This window comes from Tachysurus vachellii, chromosome 22, assembly GCF_030014155.1.
Source record: "Tachysurus vachellii isolate PV-2020 chromosome 22, HZAU_Pvac_v1, whole genome shotgun sequence".
NCBI lineage: Eukaryota > Metazoa > Chordata > Actinopteri > Siluriformes > Bagridae > Tachysurus > Tachysurus vachellii.
In genome coordinates this window covers 9,152,180-9,175,686 of record NC_083481.1, presented here as the reverse complement: position 1 = coordinate 9,175,686, position 23,507 = coordinate 9,152,180, and the positions used below count along the sequence as shown (strand labels likewise).

At 37.5% G+C, this 23,507-nt stretch overlaps 1 protein-coding gene across 1 annotated transcript in view; it reads left to right on the top strand.

The window, feature by feature from the left end:
* iars1 (isoleucyl-tRNA synthetase 1) overlaps positions 1-23,169 on the top strand; it is a 66,591-nt gene extending 43,422 nt beyond the window's left edge. The window contains exons 26-34 of the mRNA XM_060857837.1: positions 4,370-4,544; positions 7,240-7,352; positions 8,505-8,600; positions 10,334-10,510; positions 11,058-11,178; positions 11,392-11,517; positions 15,860-16,003; positions 18,146-18,298; positions 22,862-23,169. Of these exons, the coding sequence (XP_060713820.1) occupies positions 4,370-4,544; positions 7,240-7,352; positions 8,505-8,600; positions 10,334-10,510; positions 11,058-11,178; positions 11,392-11,517; positions 15,860-16,003; positions 18,146-18,298; positions 22,862-22,938 (1,182 nt within the window). The 3' untranslated portion in view covers positions 22,939-23,169. The remainder of the gene's footprint in view (positions 1-4,369; positions 4,545-7,239; positions 7,353-8,504; positions 8,601-10,333; positions 10,511-11,057; positions 11,179-11,391; positions 11,518-15,859; positions 16,004-18,145; positions 18,299-22,861) is intronic.
* The last annotated feature ends 338 nt before the right edge of the window (positions 23,170-23,507 follow it).

Genomic DNA, 23,507 nt, shown 5'->3' with positions numbered 1-23,507 from the left:
GATTTCATATTTTAAGTAGTAAATCTTAGGAGGACTGTGCCAGGCCTACCGAGTGATAGTGTGTGTGAGATTATAACCCATGTCTAGCTGATTTTAGTTGCTACTGCTAGACAGTCTCGGTTGTATCCATGGTCTTTCTTCCTGCATGAGCATTCTATGGCCTGATGGAGCACAGGATGTAGTTTATCAGTACGAGGTCAACGTGATTGAGCCAACACACAAAACCTGCTGTCCTTCATCCCCCAGCACAAGTGGCGAGAATGATAGTGGAGGTGGAACTCTGGTGCTAAAAATAGCTGCGCTGTCACTTCATGCCTTGCCACACGCCTGCTATTGATCTGCACCCAAACATCAGTGAGTTTGTGTATGTGCTCGGTGTATAAACCACACAGCCACCGAATGTGCGGTAGTCAGATCTCTACTGAAAATCATTATATGGTATGAAAGACATATGCTTGTTATACATGACATGTTTGATGCTATGGTAACATCCCAGATGTTGTTCCTACTGCTTTTTACTGCTTTAGAAAATAGTTTAATGCATGTGCTGTTCCATTATTTATCATCATCATAATCATCTCAACATAATTTGAGGAGCACTGGTTTAAAGCTGGGATTACATGTCTGATCTGCGTTTTTGTGGCCAACGTACTCTGACTTCACTGAAGACATGGCGATATTTAATAGTACATCAACATGCTGTACGTTTTATACAGTGTCTATAAACTAAACCGCAATCTTTATGTACTGTCCTCTGAACTGTATTGTAGAAAAACCCCTGCCAGTAAAGCTCTTAGAGTCTCAGGGATTTGAAGCTAAATGTAGTTTTTATTGAGAATCATCAAATTAACCAAGCTGGTACATGGAGCATCTGTTGAACTCAGTCTCAGTAGACATTTGTATATCGTTTCAAGAGGTTTATTCTCCCTGTCTCAAAACTATCTACACCGCTTTAGGGTGGGGTTGAGCTAAAGCGGTGTAGATAGTTTTGAGAAAGGGAGAATAAAAATATATTTTTTTTCTCGAAATGTTTGAGAACAGAAGTTTAGTTCCTTTGGATGTCTGGGTGGGTAAAGGATCCCATGGTGTACAACTTTTTGTTAATGTTAGCAGTACTTGATGCCAAGATGAACTTCACAGTTGACCCATAATGTAGCTAACTAACATGGCAGTGATGCAACATGACAGGGAGGATCTGCTGTGCTGCTAGTTGTTATAGGTGTGTTGTATACTGTGATGTGTATTAGATTATTATTAGTAAACAATGAATCATCTTAACGAAACACGGATGACGCAAGTCTCCTGTTCAGGCCATAAAATGATACGCCACATGATACGCAAGGATAAGAAGGGAAAGGACACATGCCTATGCATTCAGAAACTAATATTTTCCATGGCCATTGTTTTAACCATATAAACAATATGGTATTGAATATGTGTGATACTGCTGTCATGGCCACTCCAAAATATCCTCACTCTCCAGGTTCCCTGCAGTTTTTTGGGCTGCCATTTAGAAAGAAGCCGAAAAACAGCTGTGTACTGAGGCTGAGCATTTCTAACCCTTCCTGTAGGAAGGACTGATGCTTGCAGTCAGTTCAGCACAGTTGTTAGCCTCAGCATGATAGAGGAGACTAAGCCAGCGTGTAGAGCTGCTGGAGGTTATTGATGCCAGGAGCTTCGCAGTAGCAGCACTGTGTAGATATGACCTTTGTTCAGACTCTCAGAGCAACACTGACATGACACTCATGACCATAATCAAACTTGATGATCATGTCTGACATGTCTAGCCAATATTACATCACGTTTGTTTGTTAATTTTATTAAAATTTTTTGGTTTGTTTTATTGTGATACTACATGCTTCCCTTTATCCATACTGTTGTCTTTCTAACAACAACAAAAAAAAGTTAGCGATAAACAGATAGATATGAACGTCCATACTTGTGCCTTAATCCTTTCAGAAGTTCTGACTGGTTAGTTTATACGAGCTAGCTGTCTAGAAGTGCAAGGGACCTTTTGAATTAAAATACTTTTAGAAAGTCCGTAAATGATGCTAACTGTCTGGCAAGCAAATGTGAGTTATGAACATTTATATGCCGTTTAATAATAACTTTAATAATAACTATCATTTATAAATTCCAGATTTATATTTTTTATTTTGTCAAATAGATTTTTATTTTGTCAAGTACATTTGTAAATTAGCTATCAGTCTAGCGTTAAAGCTGTGGAACGAGAACTTGGATAGGAATCCTTTAAGAAATTCTGTCTGCTGTTAACTTCTGTTAATTGGTTAGCTTATCTAACATTACATTAATCAGAAAAAGCATCAGATATACTTGCAAAGTTAGTATATATTTGCTAGCTGGCCAATGTTGGTAATAATACTGTGATACTGTGAGGTTTTTTTGTATGAGGATTCAGGACAGTTGTTCCCTGAATTTCTAAGAAAATAAGATGTTTCACATGCTGCTAGTTTGTTATGAGATGATTTCTTACCCCATCTTTTTTCTTTTTAGAAATATGTGAGGCACAAGTTTATGCATGTAGCTTCTGTTCTTTGTCTTTTTTCTCATCAATATATATATAGTTAAGGCCAGTCTGTTATCTCTTGTTAGAGTATTCCAAGAACATCTCTTGTTGATGGATTCCATTACATTGATTTTCAGTATTTCAGTATTGATCAAGCATTAGTGCAGTTTAGATGAACACTTTTTGTTCCCCCATTGTTACTTGTTTGTGCTGCATCTCGCCTTTCATCTTGCTGCAATATTCATGTGGTATTCATTCCTGCAGGCTTTTTAGGAGTGTGTGTGTGTGTGTGTGTGTGTGTGTGTGTGTGTGTGTGTGTGTGTGTGTGTGTGTGTGTGTTGTCCATTAAAAAAGTAGCCATTTTAGTACCATATGTTTCTTTAAATTTAAATTTTTTCCCTTGTAGCAGCTTGACTATTGTCATGATGACTACATCTCAATAGTGTATAATATATTCAGTAGTCAAATAGGGTTGTCAGTGAGTGTCTTCAAATATCTTAATTAAATAACATCTTAAATCTCTGCCTCATGTTAATGTTAAGGCGTTGAGCTATGATACTGTGACGTCCGGTGAATTTTTATAGCTTACTTAACAATGTTCTAATTCAGGTCATTTACAGCATATGGCAGACGCCCTTATCCAGAGCGACTCGCATTATCTCATTTTATGCAATTGAGTAATTAAGGGTTAAATTCCTTGTTTAAGGGCCCAACAGTGGCAGCTTGGTGAACCTGGGATTTGAACTCACAGCCTCCTGATCAGTAGACCAACACTAAAACCACTGAGCTACCTCATGCCCCATCACACAGACTTCAACATGTCTTTGTGTTGTATCTGTTAACTGGATATGACTTGAAATGTTGGATTATTGACCTCATGTTAGCGAACGGGAAACCTTTAGTAAATTTTGCTGAAGTATTCCTTTAAGTATACTGTCCAGACATGCAGTCCAGTTGCACATAGTGATTGTGAATAAAACATGGACGGCTCAGTCTCAAGTTCTACATTTGAATGACTGGGCAGCAGCCAAGGCTGTTGTGGCTTTCCAGTTAAAGCTATAAAGAACCAGTCTCAATGTTTATGCTTGGCTGTTCGATACAAAACTGTGTGTATAATGCAAAAGGACTTTCCTTTACAACTGTCTTTGTATTTGTGAAGTCTAGTCCTATGTGCTGAATCTCACTGGATCGCATTATACAACTTTGAGTTGTGTAATACTGAAGTGTGGGCTGTTTTTAAGTGTATCTTTTGTACATCAGCTCATCAATCACAAATGTAAATATCCTTCACGTGGTCTTGAGAGATGTCATTTACACTGCACACTAATGGAAGCAGCTTGCACAGTGAGTTGAGATATATGGATGCTACACCACAGACCGGTAATTTTGCTTCCGTAAATAGATTGAATTCTAGCATTTGTTATTGAAGCTTTATGTGAAGTACAGCCTCTTTGTGTCATTTAATAATTCCTGCTCCTACCCGGTAGCTCACCGTTTAGCTAATCCGCTGTACCGCAGCTATTATACACCGCCTATCTTTTTGTATAGTGTGTCTTGCATCCTTGTTCTGAGTGATTATTGATGTGCTTTGTTAAGTGCAAACATTTTAACCTGTAAACATTTTAATGCATGCGCTTACTTCACTGCATCAGCAAAATCATTCAGCGCACTTATTTCTCTAATGTTTTGTTTGATAACGATCAATAAGTGAAAGCCCCCGGCACAAGGCAATATACCGTAACGTAATATCTACAAGCCCATACTGCCTCCGCACTCTCGCTTCACCCGCTGTATATTAATTTACTGAATTATGCTTCTAATGGGCGCTTTCTCTGTTTGCAGGAGCTGAACGTGCGCCAACTCACCCTGTCCACAGATAAAGATAAATATGGCATTCGGCTGCGGGCCGAGCCTGACCACATGGTGCTCGGAAAGAGGCTGAAAGGAGCGTTCAAATCGGTCACAGCCGCCATCAAGGAACTGAAAAGCGAACAGCTGGAGAACTTCCAAAAAATGGGTGTGTACCACCACCACTTTAAACCTGTGCTTCCACAGTGCTTCAATCACACAGGGCTTTTACAGTATTGCAAACTGTGCATCCATTTAAAAGTTTATTACCGAGTGAAATACATGGTAAGTCTTTACAACTAATGTTGCATACACAGACAGTTGACAAATGAAGTGGTGGCCTACCATGAGACTCCAGAAGAGCTTTGGTACATCAGTCTAAAGGGACAAACACTGCTCTTTTAACAGATTTCCTCAGTGGATGCTTTGCGGAGTGTGATATAGTAGATAGTGTTGTCTTACCTACCAGGAGAAAGCTCGCCATAGGTGCACAGGTTGAGATTTGCTGACTGCAAAGGCTGTAGTATATATTTACATTTTTTTTTATACTCAGCAACACCATTCAGTGAGCTATTGTTCCCTGTGGGTAGGAGTCAACCTGGAAGTGGCCAGATTGTTACATCTTAGCATGAGGGCAGTCAGTAAGAAAAGATTTGTTTTGGTTTGCAGTGACCCACCGAAGGGACAAATGGAATCGAATCATGCCAGCAAACAACAACAGGACCATTGTTTTTTCATTTTAAATTTTGTCACCAGTCTACAGATAATGTATCAATAATGACTCATTTGTGTGTTTCAAAGCAGTGTGTACCATGCACAAATTTTCTCTTTTTAATTTCTGGCTGTCTTGCAAATCCTTTGGAAACAAAATCTTTCTGAATATCCTGTTCACACACCGTTATCTTCACTCTTTCATGTTGGAAAGCAGTGAACCCAGGTGTACATAATAACGTAAACGTGGAACATAAATAATAAAACCAGATCATTATTTCCACTGTTAGGATGTCAGTTTGAAACTTTAACCAATAGGTTTTTTCCCTTCATGATATTAATGAAGAAAACATCAATCCTAAATCATAACACGAGTGAGTTTAAAAAAACATTTTCAAAGAAAAAGTCTTTTCTTAGCTGTTTTTATTTGTTTGTTTGTTTGTTTGTTTGTTTTCTTTTTAATCCCCCTTTTTGACTTCCTTTTGTAGGAATGGTGATGGCTGGTTTAACTTTATGTATTTTATATACAGTATATATCACAAAATCATTATTATCCTCCAAAGCAGAATAGTTGCCAGTATATATAACTATATATTTTGGTGCGTGCATTAAAGGTGAAATGCAAAATTTAAATAGTTTAATATGTTTATAGGTTTGCAGTGATTCCAGTATTTAACATTTTTTCAGATGACTGTGAGAGTTTAGATTTTTTTTGGTATGTATTATGCACAGTGCTTTTGATGGGTTACGTTCGTAGCTGTTGTGTATTTTTTTCAGGTTAGTGAGTGAGGTAGTGAGTGTAAACAATCACAAACTTTCTGTAATGTTTGTCCTCCAGATCAGATAATTTGATGTGAGAACAAGTTTTAAGGTGGATTGTTTTGGACTGTTTTTTTTATGGAACATTACCAAAAAATGTTTTAAGAAAATCTGCAGTATGAGCTATAGAAGAGAGGCTGGGGTTTGATTTTTTTACCAGCACAGACTGTAGATCCGTGCAGCATATCAGCGGATTGCAAGATGTCAGGTGAGATTCGCTTCTCTGTAACACATCAGATGGTACTGAGAATATAGGTGAACAAGGTGGATTGTTTACTCTCATCTAAACACCAGAGGAGGAGAAAGGGAAAGAAGCATACATCATACATCAATGTGTCAATGCACAGGTTACACAATAGGAGACACAATAGAGGTGTAGGTTTATTTTTTATTTATTTATTTATTTTAATGAAGGGTAACATTTTCTGTAGCCTTGTCGTTTTAGTGTTGAGATATTAGATTTTAGCGATCCTGTCTAAGATCATCACCAACCGTGACCAAAGAGTCCATCCCTGAAACTGGCAGGTGCAGAAAAGTATTTCTTAATAATAATAGCTTGCATCCTCGCATTTTAACGATTTTGCCTGAGATGGAGCGTTGTGCACAAGGGTCAGAAGGGAATTGCATCACCTTGTGATTCTGATATTTTAGGTAGGAAGCTGCTTTCTGGACTTCAAGCTGAAAAGTCATCACAGTCTCTACCTAAAGTGGGCGGTAGTTTTTAATAAGCCGTGCGTTACCTGCCGTTCTGCTTCCTTTAGCCCCGAGTGCCAGAACGAAAGAGCAGAGAAGAGCAAACCCAAGCGAAGAGATCTCCGATTAGCACGAGGATCTGATTGCGGTGTTTCAGCACTCCTGCTTCAAAAGCACTTTCACACCTCTTTTACAGAACATCGCCGCTTTAATTAGGCACGACGTGGGACGAGGCTATGAAATGTGACACAAACGGGTCAGAGCAGGATAAGTGCACAGTTCAAGAACAAAGATCCTGAGAACTAAAGCTGACATTTTGTGTAGATAAGCCTGCTTTTAAACGACAAACAAACGTTTAAAAGGTGTTCTGTAAAATTTCGGTTAGTGTTGGAAGATGGTGTGTATTTTGGCTTATTGAAGAGTAAAAAAAAAAAAAACGCGTGCATGTATATTCTTTAGATTTATATTTTTATATTTTTTCCTCATGATTTTTTGAATTTTTGTGACCTTTTACAAAATTGTTAATATTTTTAAACTATTTTTTTGTTCCTAATTTTTTGTGCCTAATTTTACATGACATTTACATTCACTGGTTTTTCTATGATCACACGTGTCTCAAAAAGTTTCTCCTTGTCTCCCAGGCTGTATTACAGTTGATGGACACGAGCTGCGTGAGGAAGATTTGCGGCTGATGTACACCTTTGATCAAAAATCAGGCACAGCCACGCAATATGAGGCGCATTCAGACGGGCAGGTAATGATGCAAAATGTTTCTGTCGCTCACAACAACCCAGTGCACCCTGTTTATGACTGATGCCATTTTGGTGAACAAGACATCTTATAAATGTCTGTTAAATTTGCACGTCGTGTGAATTATTTCTCAATATTTTAAATATTCACTGTGTTCTGCTCAAGCTAGCGACATCGCGTTAGGTGACGTAGTTTGCCGTTGACTTGGAAACGGCTTATAGTCCCAGTTAGTAAAAACCCATTAGTGTTCCATTTGAGATGATGCTCTATGGAATTTTATGGAGTGCAGTAAGTAGTGCACAGTGTAAGAGGGTAAGAGCATTGTGTATTGTATGTCGTTTGGGACACAGCTTACGACTTATGCAAGGTTGCTGATTAAGTTCTAGTGAGACATATGACCTACATGGACTGATGTCTAATGTAGGTTCATTTGTAGGCTTTTGTGGTTTCAGTTCCAGTAGCCAAACATGGCCAACAATACTGAGCTAGTTGATTATGTCATTTATGTTTCAACCTGTAACTATTGTCAGCTCTGCTTGGCCATGATTTCACTAGTCAGCGTTCAAGTGATGGAGCCACCAACACAATGCAATTAAAAAGAATATAGCCCAAAAAAAAAAGCCAGTAGCCTTCATTCTAAGAGAAAAATTTAAGTGAATGGAAAAGAGTTCACCATGTGGTCCAAAATTAACATCTGTTGGTCCAGCATGTGGTGATTTCAGTCACAGTTTTATCACATTAAACATTTCATTCATTTAGATGTGTTCATTGGACTAAGTGAATGACAAAGTTCAATGGGAAAGATTTGCGAGTCAGTTGTTGCTCCTTTGAACAAAATCATGAAGTATTTAAAGTTGAGATTGTGGTTGAGTGTTGTCTTGATTTGAGGTGGGTTTGGGCAATGTTTGTATGCAGCAAATTGTCTCTTAACTGCAGTCTACTTTAGTAAAATTAAAGAGTCTATGATGAGAGACTACGTTAAGGGGAACATGGGATATTTTGAACTTTCAGTTCACGCACACTGTCAAGAATTAAAATTCACCACTAAGTAAAACTCAAGCGTGTCCTCCTCAGCAAGGTGTTTATTTATTCAAGGTGTGTAATAATATTGGGATCTCGGTTTTTTGTTTGTTTGTTTTCCCCCCCTCCACTTTAGCTCTTGGTGCTGTTAGACATCACTCCTGATCAATCGATGGTAGATGAAGGCGTGGCTCGAGAAGTTATAAACCGCATCCAAAAACTGCGCAAGAAGGTAAGAACGCATGACGACGTTTCCCCATTAATTCCATTACCATCAGTGTTTAACGTTTTAAATGAACGAGGCACCTTTCCAAGGTTAAAGTGAAATTAAGGGAATAATTGTTTGAATGGCTCAAGAAAAAATTTAACAAAAAGACTTGTCGCTCTTATCTTTATTTCTCTGGCATCACTCCACCCAGTTTGTTTGCCTTTCTCTTCCCTCTTGGGGTCTGGCTCATTTGCCTTTCCCAGGCTTGGAGCATTGCTGTATGAAAGAAAAAGAAAAACACACTTTTTCCACTCCAGAATTACATGTGCATGGAGCAGAGCAGGCTTAATAAGCTTAATTACCCGGTCCACTCGAAGACATATGCTGCTTTTTGAAGTGTTATGGAGATCAGGAAAGTAAGACGGATTTCCTTCTACCCTCCTTTTTTGTCCCCCTTCCTTAATAAACAAACTTTTTTCCATTCCAGCCTGTTGCCTGGTGCGTGCCATGTATGTTCTGTACATGTGAAAGGGAAGGGGGTCTCTGGCACCAGGCCAAGCCTGAATTCCTTTCTTATTGAAACTCTGAAAAACAGGAGGAATTTTCCATGGGAGGGAATTAGAGTTTTTGTTATCCTTTCCTTAAAGGAGGCAGTAACTGGTGGGGGTCCAGCGTTGAGAATGTTTGAGGAAAAATAAAACTCTTCGTTTATGGTGTTATAGCCCATTTTAGTGTGTGAAGACTAAAATTCCAGAAAGTTCCACCATTGTTTTGGCTGTTTTTAATGGTGCTTGGGTATGAATGTGGTTTAGGTGTTTAAATAAAAAAAAAAAAGTAGGAATTAATAGTGCTTTCTCCATAAAGTTAGAAGCTATAAGAAAAACAATTTATAAAAAGTAAAATATTTTTGTCTTAAGTATGTAGATATTAAGAACCAGTTATGTGTCTTTCTTGCTCTACCTTCCTTATATTTCAGAGAGCTTTTTGTTAAAGTGTTTACATTGCTTACAACTGAAATCTAATACTGGTTTCATTTTGGGAAAATTCTATCTGGTGTTCTATCTTGAACAAGTATTTTGATGCTTTAGTATGATGTTATTCCCTCTCACATGCCCTCTCTGTCTCTTTCTCTCTATTTAAAATCAACTCTAAAAATGGAAAGGTATTAATGACAATAATTCAGTAATTAAATGCAATGTTCAGCCTTCTCTTCACCAAATGAGGCAGGAGTTTGCTACTTGTGACCAGAAGATATCAAGTTTAAGTCCTAGCACTGGACCATTGTTGGACTGTTGAGCAAGACAGTGAGGCACGAGATCCCTTTCTAGAACCTTCAAACTGATTGTCCCTCAGAGCTGGAATGAACCTCCAGCACCACTCCGGACTAACGATTCAACTCTTCTGTTAACACTTAACTAAACCCTAACTTGCTCCCCCACCAAAAACTGTACATATACCAGTTCTTCTTCCTCTACTCTGTGTCTTTTTTGCTCTTCTAGCACTCAGCATTAAAACTCTGCTATGTTAACACTGCTTGTAATTTCCTCTGCTTGATATTGTATTTATTTTCTCATTTCCGATTTCTAAGCCACATTGGATAAAAGCGCCTGCTAAATGAATATGTAAGAGAGGCAGCCTCTATACATGAAACGGATTCAGATCTTCAGCTGTCCAAAATAATAGCAAATGTGTACAATATGCTGGAGCCAATGGGGTTATTACGGTTCAAGTGACGTTTCATCTCTCGCTATCTCAAGGGTCATCTGGTCCCATCTGACGAGATCACTGTGTACTACAGCTCAGAGCCTGCAGGTGATTACCTAGACAAAGTAATCCAGGCTCATTCAGACTTTATCCTTGCCACTACGAAGGCTCCTTTGAAGCCTTATCCCGTGCCCAAAAATGCCAGTGTGATTGTCCAAGAAAAAACTCAGGTAAACACTCTTGTATTTAGTTATCCACTATTTTTGATATGTACACGATATGGCCAAAGACCTGGCCATCACATTCATATGTCCTTGTTGAACATCGTCTTCCAGGTTTAGACTGCCATTGCTGTAATATTAACCTCCTCTGTTCTGGGAAGGCTCATTCAGCCGCAAGAGCATTAGTGAGGTCAGGCAGTGGTGATGACCTGGGGTCAGAGAGTATTCCAGTTCATTTTAAAGGTGTTAAGTGGGGTGGAGGTCAGGGATCTGTGGAAGACATCTGAGTTTTTCCACTCCACTCCAACTTTCCCAAACCATGTCTTCTGTTTTGGTTATTTGTGCCCATCAATTCCACTGAAGGAAATTTCTAATTCTACAGCATACACAGACTTATTACACTAATACAATTGTGCGCTTCCACATTTGTAGCAACGGTTTGCAGAAGGACTCTACATGGGTGTGATGATCAGGTGTCCACATATTTTTGGCCATGTTGTGTATTTGGTGGTGTCTTTGACCAGGTTATTGAGTACATGTTGTGTTTTGGGTGTAGCTGAAGGGTTCTGACCTGGATTTGACCATCGTTAAGGGAGCAGTGGTCTTCAGAGCACCTCTCACTGGCCCTGCATGCCCTTACGTCAACCTCTGTGTCAATCTCGACAATAAACGACAAGGTAAAGAGATCCTCATGTACAAAGGCTGGTGGATGATTCAGCAGGGACACCTACACTGTAGCCTGTATGGAGTTGGTGTGATTCAATTCCATATCCATTCCAGTTATCATCCATCCCATATTAAGGAAAATCTAAAATGCTTTTGTTCACCTTAAACATCTTTTTGTTGCTCTAGCATTAAACTAACTGGTTTTATTTACCCCTTTCTCTCAGAGGGAATGGTTCTGCTGGAAAATCCCATGGGAGACAACACACTGGATGTAGAGAAGCTTAAGATGGTTTGCCGCAGCATTTTCAAACTCAACAATGCTTCTTTGGCCGTTTTCAGTGAGACTACTGGTAAGAGATGCATTTTACACATCACTCTCTTATTACACATAAATATAACAGTTGTTTAGTGTGGGTTGGTTGTAGATGGGGCATTTTGAGTTGGTGCTTTTTGAAAATAATAATAATAATAATAATAATGAGGATGATGATGATGATAATTTGTCTTCTTTCATGAAAATATTAGTTTAAATATGAAGAAATTTCAAGCACTTTTTAAGTGAGCACTGCTGCCCTTTTCTGAATGAAGCTGATTATGCAGTTCCTGTCCCAGTGCCAGTCACAGACCCATTCTACACAACACACAGATTCCACTACACAATAAACATGTCAGTCATTTCCTTTTATCAAAAAAGAATGAACGTTAATAGGCAGAAATGCCAACAAAAGAAAGAATAAATGAGGTGATACTATGTGGACAATTGAGAAAGAAGGAAAGTAATGAGGAAATAACAAGGAAGAAAGAAACACGGCAAAGTGGAAAGAAAGAGACATTTTTAATCAGAATGTTTAAAATTTTGGAGAGAGAAAAAGAGAGAAGGGAAGAGAGACATTTAAAAAAAAAAAAGGAAAGAGAGAGAGAGGGAGAGAGAAATACAGAGAAAGAAAGAAACAAGAAAATAATAAGTAAGAAAAAAGGAATGGAAGGATAGAAATACAAGAAAGAAAGAAAGAAAGGACGCTGCTGTACAGTGAGAACTGTAATCACATTGCTGTCTGATCTGATTGATGTGAACGCAGTGTGAAGATTTGCGTGTAATTGATGCAGGTTGTTTCTGACACACTGGCACACATGTGCTGAATCATTCTTCCACACCAACCCTGTTCTTCTGAGGCTTTTCATCTAGGACATCACATGCAGTGAGAGGATGAAAGTGCATAGAACTAGATAAATATATAAATATAACGAGCTTCTGGAACAGACAGTACTCCATCTATTAGCAAGTTCAACTACAGCTCCATCATTTTTTTTAAATTTGCCAGTTTTTTGTGATCACGATTTTATTCAATTACAAGATTTAAACCCTAAAGAATATTCTTTATTTATTTTTAATTGATGAATTTTTATTATTTTTAATTATTAAAGAAATGTATCTATTTATTTATTTATTTATTTATTTATTTATTTATTTATTTATTTATCTAAAATTAAACCACTAACATAGCCTCAGGTAAAACACAGAGACACAATAGAACAGTGACAAAAGTACACTAATTACAGTAACCATAATATACAGACCCTGTGATAGACAAAAGCTTAGGGAGGTTTACCAATTTTTTCTTGGTTCATTTTTTTTTTTTTTTTTAAATTTGTAGTTGTAGATTTAACCAAAAATAACATACTCCTTAGTGAAAATAAATCAATAAATAAAACGTTTCATTTGTTTAATTTCTTGTGTTTGTGGGTATGTAAGTTTAAACACACCGTGCCTGCTGCCTATCAGCTGAGGCGCTATTTATTTTCAGAATCAGAACCATGCAGGTATTTGGAAATCCTGACGAAACAGAGCAGTCCAGCGTAGCGCTGTTGTCTGTTCACCCTCCTGCTTTCCACACGCTGTCTGTCGTTCCACACTGACTTTTTCCCTGTAGCTTAAGAACTGCCCATCTCAAACGAACATCAGTGACTGCTCACTTTTTGTCAAGGACACAAACATGATATGTACCGTTTGAAGATAATGAAAAGATATTGTTTCTCTCATTTGATGGATTGATCCTTATTATCTAGCTAGCTTTTTATTAGGATGTTATTTTAAGGGACCTGTTTTTAGGTTTCCAGGCAATTAAATCTTGGCACTGGGAAGCACAATAATGTTTCACTTGCTCAGTATGCTAACTAATAATGTTTTTCCTTTTCCAACAATCAAAGGCATTATTTATACACACATTTCTTACCCATCTTTATGCCTTTGTATTTTTTTTTTTTGTTGTTGTGATATATGACTTTGTAATATTAGAAAAATGCTGTGCAAACAGAAATCCCTGTTCATATACAGTTCTCTCTCCTTTCACTTGTTTTTAAAGCTTGACATCTGTTTATCTGTTTTACACTCTGGTTGTTTATGTGGCCCCTAGTGATGGACTGGTACCAACCAAAGAGGTTCTGCTCCAATGAACAGATCTCTCTCTCTCTCTCTCTCTCTCTCTCTCTCGTTTGTGTTTTGGAGATAAGGGAATGTAAGATCTCAGGAGACACAAATCCAATCTGTCACTGCTCTATCTTCCAAAATATAAAATATCCTTAAAACTCTTACAGAAGGGCATTCGATTGTCTAATACAGTAGTTTAGCATAGTATTTAGTGAAACCGCACAAAATGTCCTGTCCCATTTAAATAAATCATGTCAGAAAAAATTCAACATTTTTGCATGTTAACACACACACAGATACATACATATACATATATAATGTTGGTGTATATACATATATAATGTCAAACAAGCATAAATTTCTGTCTGTTCATTTTATTTGAGACAATTGCTGCATTGGTGGTTTAAAACAAATGTGAAAATAAAATCTGAATACTAATTTTGGGCAGTGTTTATGCTCCTGCGATGAAGTTAGTCCTATTAGAAAGATTGCAATCCAGTGATGTAGTTTGTTTTGAAATATACACTTACCGCCCGCTTTTATAGTAACACCTGTGCAACTGTTTATTTATACAGCTTTCCAGTCAGCCAATCATAAGGGATCAAAACAGTTCTGTAAATCATGCACACACTGGTCAAGAGCTTCAGTTAATGTTCACGGGACATTATAATCAAACATCAGAATGGGGAAAAATTGTTATTGGTTTCATTAAATTGTTGAACTCTTGAGCTGTATCTGTATGATTTTTTTTTTTGCATTTTGCTGCTCACACCTGATTGGCTGATTGAAAAATTGCATAAATTCACATGCGTATGTATATGTTCCTAATCAAGAAGACAGTGAGCGTATACTCTTGTGATAACCAGGCCATTGTGATGTGTTATGACAAAATTTATGACTTAACACGTGCTCGTTCCCATGATTAAACATTAAGTAGTAAACCATGACCTAAGAAGTGTTTGCTTTTAGAGTTTTTCTAGTAAATCACACTCAGTGTTATAAATCATTCACTGATGGTTGGTCCATTGACGGGCACTGAAGACGGTTATTAATCATAGTGCCGGCTTCTGTATCTTGCCTAATGTTTGTTTCAGCATCGTGTTTTTCTGTCCTGATGTTGTTTTGCTCTTAAAAGAAAAGGAAAAAAAAAACCACTTGATAAAATGAAGCAGAACTCCTGCTGCCAGCACAACAGATGGAGGACTGTGATGATGGTGAAACAGCAGAGGCATTAATGAGAGGAGTGGAAGATGAGGAAAGAAACTACTGTTGATGAGCTCAATGAACGTCTATTAACACTTAATTATACCTAGAGATGTACCAATGATCAGTTAAATGATGTACCACAATGTGACAACATTGACACATGCATGATTTTTCAGAAATGAAGTTGTAATAATTTGTCTGAAAAAGTAAGAGTTTGGCTGTTAATGGTTGTATATTGTGTAATGGTGTAAATTGCGCAGCAATTGGAAATGGTTGTATTTTAAGTGTAAATTGTGCAACAATTGGTAATGGTTGTGTTGGGTTTGTGTCCAAGCTATTATCCAGTTGATATTACAGGGATCCAAAGGGTTGATTGATTACAGTACTACTGTAGGGCATTAGCTACTATCTGATTTAGTGTGAATTTACACTGTATGAACCTATAGATATGAGAGTCGGTGTGTGGAGCCCCTTATTCTAGCCTGAATTAGGACCACAAGCATGGCTTTGTAACCCTGAATAGACATACAATACAGATCAATGAAACACCCCTGATATCTCAACTACAGTTATCACCTCACACCTCAGACGCTATTCAGGCTTAAATAAAGATTTAGACAAACTAAAAGTCAGACAGCACTAGCAGATTGACCCAATAATCAGATATGTTTGCCAAAGATTGATAGTTTTCTCAAGACCCAAAGATGGTCTACATGGAGTCCTTATACTAAGAGAGACCTGGCAAACGTAAACTGTACCTCAGTAACTGAAGTACTTGAGTAGCCTCTCATTTTGTTTGTTGAGTACTCAAGACCAAATTGCACAACCTTACTTTAAGTCTCAGAGATGCCTGAGAAGGTGCATACTGTTGGTCCCTCGAGCAAGGCCCTTAACCCTTAATTGCTCAGTTATAGGCTTAGATTGGTTTCTGCCTTGGATAAAAGCATTGAGCATAGGAATAACTGCTGAGAGAGAGATGAGTGAATGATGGCAGGTCCCATTAAAAAGCAATTGTGATGCAAATTACTCTAGTTCACTGTGATTGTGTTTGTTTACAGAGCTAAAGAACAGCAGTGATCTCCTGGCTCTGAGTGGGAAGACTCTGTATTTGACATCGGGAGCTCGTCCTGCAGAAAAAAACGTCTCAGAATCACTGCTGTGTCCTTACATCAACCTACAACTCATCAACGCATGTCCTGCAGGTACATCGCCCTTCTTTTTTTTTTATTGTTTTTTTATTTAATTCTCTTTTGTGATTATTCATGCTGCTTCTCCATCAATCCATACCAACAAAGGCAAATCTCTGTACTGTTATGGCACAGTAAAGCAGAAGGAAAACACAACTCCAGTAAATATTTCTTCATTCTGTTATTTTTTTATTGTATATTTAAACACAACAGAACATCAACATGACAGTGGGTATTTAATAATTGCTCGAGTATTCCTTTACTCGAATATCAAACTCACTATTTAGGTATTTGTTATGCTCTGCGTTCAAATGACGGCCGTAATGGATAATAAACACAATCTGTGACTGGCAGAGAACAGCACCATCATGTTGTGCACCCAGACTGGTGTGGAGAGTGGAATAGAATAATACCTTAATAGTCATTTTTAATACAACAACAGATTTACAGACTATTTTACACCAGCTGCTGCTCCTCCATTGAGCATTTACTTAATACAGCAGATTGTTAGAAATATACACTTGCCATCCATCCCCATTATCATTTATTCAGTTTTCCACAAGGCATACAATCATGCAGATACAGGTCAGAAGCTTCAGCTGATGTTCACATCAAACATCAGAATGAGGAAAATGTGATCTCTGTGACTTTAACCCTGGCATGGCTGTTGAAGCAAGATGGCCTGGTTTGAGTATTTCAGAAATTGCTGATCTGAGATTTTCCCTAGATCTTAGACAAAACGCTGTTACAAAACAAGAAATTTTGACAGTTCTATAAGATTTGATGAGAAAAGGCAGAGAAAAAAATAGTCAAATTGGTTCAAGCTGCCAGGAAGGAAGTAGCAACACAATTACAGTATTAGTAGTCCACATCGGATTCCACTCCTGTCAGGCAAGAACAGGAGTCTGTATCTGTCCTTGGATCAGACTCACCCAAACTGGACAGCTGAAGATTGGGGGGGAAAAATCACCTGCATTCTTTTCAAGTCTTTACCATGCACAGATTCACTCCAAAAAAGGCAGCTAGTCTGCCATTTTAGCTCATCCATCTCAAGGTTGTATAGCAACTTTTCATTCTGAGATGCTTTTCTGCTCATCGTGTTTGTAAAGAGTGCTTCTTTGAGTTGCTATAGATTTCCTATGAGCTCAGACATGTCATGTGATTCTTTACTGATCCCTCTCATCAACAAGGTTGCAAACAGCCTGCAGATCCTCTATATACAGGATATATAGGAATTTTTTGTTTATCGCACCATTCTCTATAAATTCTAGTTTTTGTAAAAAATCCCAGATGATCAGAAGTTTCTGAAATGCTCAAACCAGCCCATCTGTAGCCAACACCCATTCCCTTTGTACATTCAGAATAATCACACTGTTTTTCCATTCGGATGTAAGCTTTGCCTGAAGCTCTTGACCTGTATCTGTGTGATTTTATGCACTGTGCTGCTGCCAGATATTTGGTTGATTTAATTAGACGGCTGCAGTAATGAGAAGGTGTTCAGGGAAATAAATATATATTTGGTCACATAATGTACATGTTTACTTAAGTGAAATTTTCAAACACCATTTCTATATTCTGTTAATTGTTGCAGTGAGAACTTTAAGGATGTTTGTAACAGACAACAGAGAATAAATACACTGTTACTGTAGGGCTATAGGCTGATTCTAATTTACAGTCTGGCTCTATAAAAATAATGCTGATGATTATAATAATGCTAAATATAAAACAAATAAGTATTTAAAAATTACACTAATACTGTTGTTGTTTTTATTTTAATGATATGCTTTTGTGTCTTTATTTTTTTTGTATTGCTTGTGCTACCTCTCTGTCAAAATACCATTAAATTCTAGGGTTAGTTTTTTTCCTCCTTATATCTTTTGAAATCCTGTCTAACCTGTGTTTAAAGAAACAAATATAGACTATATAAAATCTAGGTTTTTTCCTATAAATCACATTAACGTTATAGGAGATATTTTTTCTGCCTTTAAACTGACACTTTTTTTTTTTTTCATATATATATATAAAATTGGTATAATTCTATATGGTGTTTTAAAATGCACCAGTATAAATGTAACACTATCCTCAGTAAACATTGCAATTATGGCTATTGGTGATTCATATTAATAGTTTACTACTAAGACCTTCATCCTCACACAGAGTGCCAGAGAGGCGACGTCGGCACATTGCTACTGGCTAATCCTGCAGATCAAAATAACCTCCAGCCCTCGGCCATGATCACCGAAACTGCTAAAGTGTTTGGTCTCAGAGGAAGGAAGCTTAAGCTCTATATGGATAAAGAGCTCAAAGAAGGTATGGGAAGTTTTCTTTTTACACCCCAAAAACATCCCAATGAGAGAAAACTGTACATTCTGTGAATACAAATAAGGGCAGTGATGTTAATGATCCCCATGCTGTAGTGATTGACATTAGAGTAACACTGTTACATTAGTAACATTAGAGTAACACTGCTACCGTCGCCTCAGGCTTGCTCAATAGGGATAAATGTTAATAAATAGACATAAATAGTAATTTAATTTTAAATTAAACCTAATTTAAACATTTTTAATTCCATGTTTCTATTATTCCGTAAAGCTGCTTTAAGACAATGTCCATTGTCCAAAGAGCTATTCAAATAAATTGAACTGTTATTGCGTGTAGCTTAATGATACACTAATTCAATTTATTCAACACATTCCTTTGAAGAATTTTAGTACAATTTTTGTAGATTTTAGTACATTTTCTGACCAGACCTGTGTATTTGTCTTTCTCACCACTCAATTGTCTTGTAAGGTATTGAATGTACCTGTAAGAAAATGGTTTGAGGAAGGATATAAGTTTGGGACACCCCACTAAATCATTTAATTCTGGTATTTCAATCTTGAATGGGGTTGGCGTTGCTTTTCAGGGGTTGGGCTTGGCCCCTTAGTTCCAGTGAAAGAAACTCTTAATGCTTCAGCATACCAAGACATTTTAGACTATTTCATGCTCCCAAAATTGTGGGAATAGTTTGGGGATGACCCCTTTCTGTTCCAACATGACTGCTCACCGGTGCACAAACCACGGCCCATAAAGGCATGGACAAGCAAGTTTGGTGTGGAGGAACTTGACTGGCCTGCACAGAGTCCTGACCTCAACCTGATAGAATGATAGAACACCTTTGGGAAGATTAGAGTGGAGACTGCAAGACAGGCCTTCTACATATTGTGATATTCCGTAACCAAAACAATAAACCTTAGTCATTCAGGCAGCATACCTTTCTTTATATCTGCATGCATGTTTCTTAGAGGAGGCAGTCCCTGAATTCCTTTCACTGAATGAAAATACATGCAAGACGGAACCGCCTACAGTACTATTACACGGACTGAGAAACTGAAAACTTCAGACACCTTTCACTGTTAGACAGTCTCATTCTTTTGAATCATTTCACTTACACACTAAATTTGTCCTTCCTTCTGTGGGGTTTTGAAGATGATCCCATTTGCCATGACCGAACGTTTTGCCGGTCCTCTAGAACAGCAGAAGAGACGTGGATATATTATGGAAACATTGTGTCTTTTCCTCCTTTGTTTTTCCCCTAACCACAACTTCAGTGTCACACAGACTAGCTGGAGATCCCTTTAAATATCAAATAAATTCCATATTCCCCCAAGTACAGATTAATTTTACGAACATTGTTTAAGCCAATATATAGCATGTAAATATTATTGATATTTGTCAGAGGCATGCTTTTTTTTCTATTGTTCCTGAACTTTCCACCCCCAAAATGCACCAGGTCCAAGCCGATTTATTTATAGCAGTGAACTATCGAGTAGACTAATAACTATGTAGAGGAACTCTGTATAATGTGGTTCAATTAAGGGTGGGTTGTGAATTCATCCACTGTAACAAACTTTTTAAAAAAATATCATCGACCCCCTGCGTACGAGACTACTCTTACTATGAGAACCAGTGGTTGTCAAGAACAATCTGCCATTTATAGTCATGAACAAAACATCATGTAGCTGAACTGTCTAATCCTTTAGAGACATGCTAGGGAGACAAAGTGAGAGTGTTGAGATTAAGATGGTTTGGCCACATACAGAGGAGGGATATGGGGTATATAGGAAGGTAAAATGCTGAGGATGGAGCTGCCGGTCCAGAGGAAGGTCAAGGAAACAGGTTTATGGATGTGGTGAGGGAAGACGTGCAGGTGGTTGGTGTGGCAGAGGAAAATGCATAGGACAAGTTGAGATGGAGAAAAATGATCCACTGTGGTGACCCCTAATGGGAGCAGCTGAAAGATAAAGAAGAAAAGAATTCTGACCTCTAATATCCACCTAAATCTGGACTACATCAATGTCAGATATATCATGTATCAGAAACCTGGAAGTGGTGTGGAGGATGATATATTTACGATATATTGCCCTTATCCAGAACAACTTGTATTTATACAACTGAGCAGTTGACCCAAAGGTAGCAGCTTGTCAGTGCTGGGATTTGAACATGTGAGCTTCTGGGCAACACTGGTAACTTCTCAGCTATCACTGCCCATGATAGGCATCAACGTTGGCATCTCCGCTCTAAAGAAGTAAATTACAGACACCAAAGCATATCTTGACTCATCAACTAAAGTACATGTGGTGTCCTTGTTTCTTCCTTTCAGCCTTGAGCTGAATCGTTATAGTGAATTATGTTTCAGTGCTTTAGATTTTTTTTTTCTAGTTTTCTGACACGCCATAGTCTTAGTCATAGTTCACGAGTTTCAAAGTTGTCATGTGATTTGGATTCTACGATTTCCGATTTTTAACGGTTCGTCTGGAAACTAAGATATTGTGACGCTATATTTCCCTCATTGAAGAAGGAAGTTGTGTTTATCTGTGACAATGAGCGCTTATGACGATCAAAAAACACTGGATTTCCCAAATTACATGAGGTTCACAGAATAGACTCACAGAGACGAATGACCTACAGTTGAGCGTCAGTCTGTTTTTGTTGGAACATTGACTTTACATTAAACATGATGCTGAACAAAACAAACTGATTGGTTGCTTTTCATGTCAGTCAGACATGGGCGTTCACCTTGGCCAATAAAAGCTGCAGTGGAGTCCTTCTGCCGTCGGTCTGAATGTTTGGTTACGTGAGACCTGACACGCCGCAACTCGGAGCTCAAAGAAAACCCAAAGTTTCCCACTCGTAATTTCGCCTTTGTGGCAGCATACATGCGTCTTCAGCTCATAAATACATCAGAATGTACCTTAACCTTCTGTGGTGAAATGTGTAGTTTAGTCATTACCTGTTCAAAGGCAAAACTACTCTAACTCTACACTAATATTTTTACTATATAATGAAGAGGGTGTGGCTTTCCGAAGTACTTAGTGTTATTTATCGTTATCCCTTGACGATTAGCATGTGCTGTTGATTTAATTAGCATTCACCTTCGCAACTCAAGTCACTGAAAATGCATTGTGGCATCCTGTTCAAGTGAAGAATGATGATCTTGTTTGTGTAAAATGGTTTCTAAATATTTTTTCATAAGCGATGAAGAGATGCATGTGAATAGGGCACGGTAAGATGAAGGGATGCAGTAAGTGACCTTGCAGTCTTCAGTATGTGCTGATGATTAACAGGACTCAAGAGGGCTGAGCGAGCATAATGGCTTCTACTTTCCAAGTATTGCGAGGGATTTTCTTTATAATCTGCTGAATTACAGTATGTCTCCTGGGTTTATGTGAGGTTTAAGATGCCTCCTAATTACATGGACAGTGTAATAGGTATCTTTTTTGTTCAGCTTATGCTTAGCATTTTCTGGTCTTCTTTACTTTTTGCCATTTTTAAGCAATTCTGTGGATTAATGGTGAGTTTGAAAAAGCAATGTTTTCCTTAACTCCTTTCTTTACTTTTTTCTATCCTGACATTCACCAGCTTATTCAGCAGCAGTTTGAGTTTTTATTCCCAGTATCTAAAATAAAAGAAATACAAACAACTATAAAAGAGCGTAAAATATTTCCCTTTCTATCACCCCTTTTTTTTTCATCGTCGTCTGACCGCTCTGATAGTCAATGGTCTGTCCAGGTAATGATGAAATATGTGTTTTTGTCAAAATACATGTTTTGATTTTTTTTGCCATCTGGCTGAAAGTGGGTCACATCCCTGAAGCTCTTTCGTACAAAGACGCCATGTGCTCTCATTTTCTGAGTGATGTCAGCCTTCATCAGTTGCTAATGTTTAGGCTTCACTCTTTTAGAAACATAGTAAATAGACTGGCAGTTGTTTGGCTAAAAAAAAAAAGAAATCTGTTCCATGTGATGCAAATGTGAGCACAGACGTTTGACTACTGACACTTTAAGACTCTGTCATCAATTAAAACAGACAAAATAACTGTTTAGATGAACTTTATATTCACAGAAGTAATTGAAACCCCAGCAACTCTGACATTACACCAGAATTTGTATCCCATGTTTATCATCCTGGCTTTTCTATGTCCCATGAGCTGCAGAGCAGAGTTTATCATGTTGTTGTTTTTTTTATTAAGTAAAACTACTAAAGCTACATTTGAACATGGGCATCAAATTCATTCTGTTCTTTTGTCTTAGAAATCCATTTCAAAGTCTTTATCATGTCTTTAATAGTGACATTCACAGTTCTGCGTGTCCTAAAATGATTCACGAGCAGATGTGCTACTGAACCCAGAGATGTCATCATGATCAGTAAAAAAAAACATGCCCTGGATCATCACCTACAATTTAGGGAATATTGCGGAACATAAATTTCACTTTTGGCCCAACTGTTGTACTGTATATAAGCGTGATATTTGCAAACAGTAATAAAGTTCAAACAGTTGCTTGTTTTAATGCCTATTGCATCGCAATCTTATTTTATCTTTTTTTTTTTCAGAATTCACAGAGACATCAATGAAGAATCTGAACACAAAGACTTTGTATGTACAAGTTCTTCCCACAACTGCAGAATAATAACCATGTAGTGAATTATATTATTGTCTCATTTTGTTCCTACCAATCAGATCATTCAGTAATTTCATCCATCTTTTATTGTGTCATACACCATGTCATACATCATCATCTTTATACCTCTTTTGGTGATAGAGCACTTAGGGAATGAAAAGGAATACGAGTCAAATGATTGTCTAATAAATGGGTTCTGAACTAATAAAGAAGGCATTTTAAAAAGACAATTCAAACCTGTCACTGTTGCATATTATTCTATCTTGTTTGAATTATCGAAATGATGCATTTAGCATTAACTCATAATTATACATTCAGTTGTAAGTCTGTGTTTATCTGTATGAAATTTCATGACACCTACAGAAAGGTCATTTGATAATTTCTCTTAGAATTGTTTTTTTTGTATGTACTCTGTGTAGACAATCACTTCTTTAAACACTTATAGAAAAATAAAGGAATGCTTTAAAAAAAATTAAATGCTCAGGAAATATTGTGCACATTGCTGAGAACCTAGAGCAGCATAAACTAATCTATTATTTATGGGAAGTTTTGTAAAGATTATATTTTAAAAAAAATCA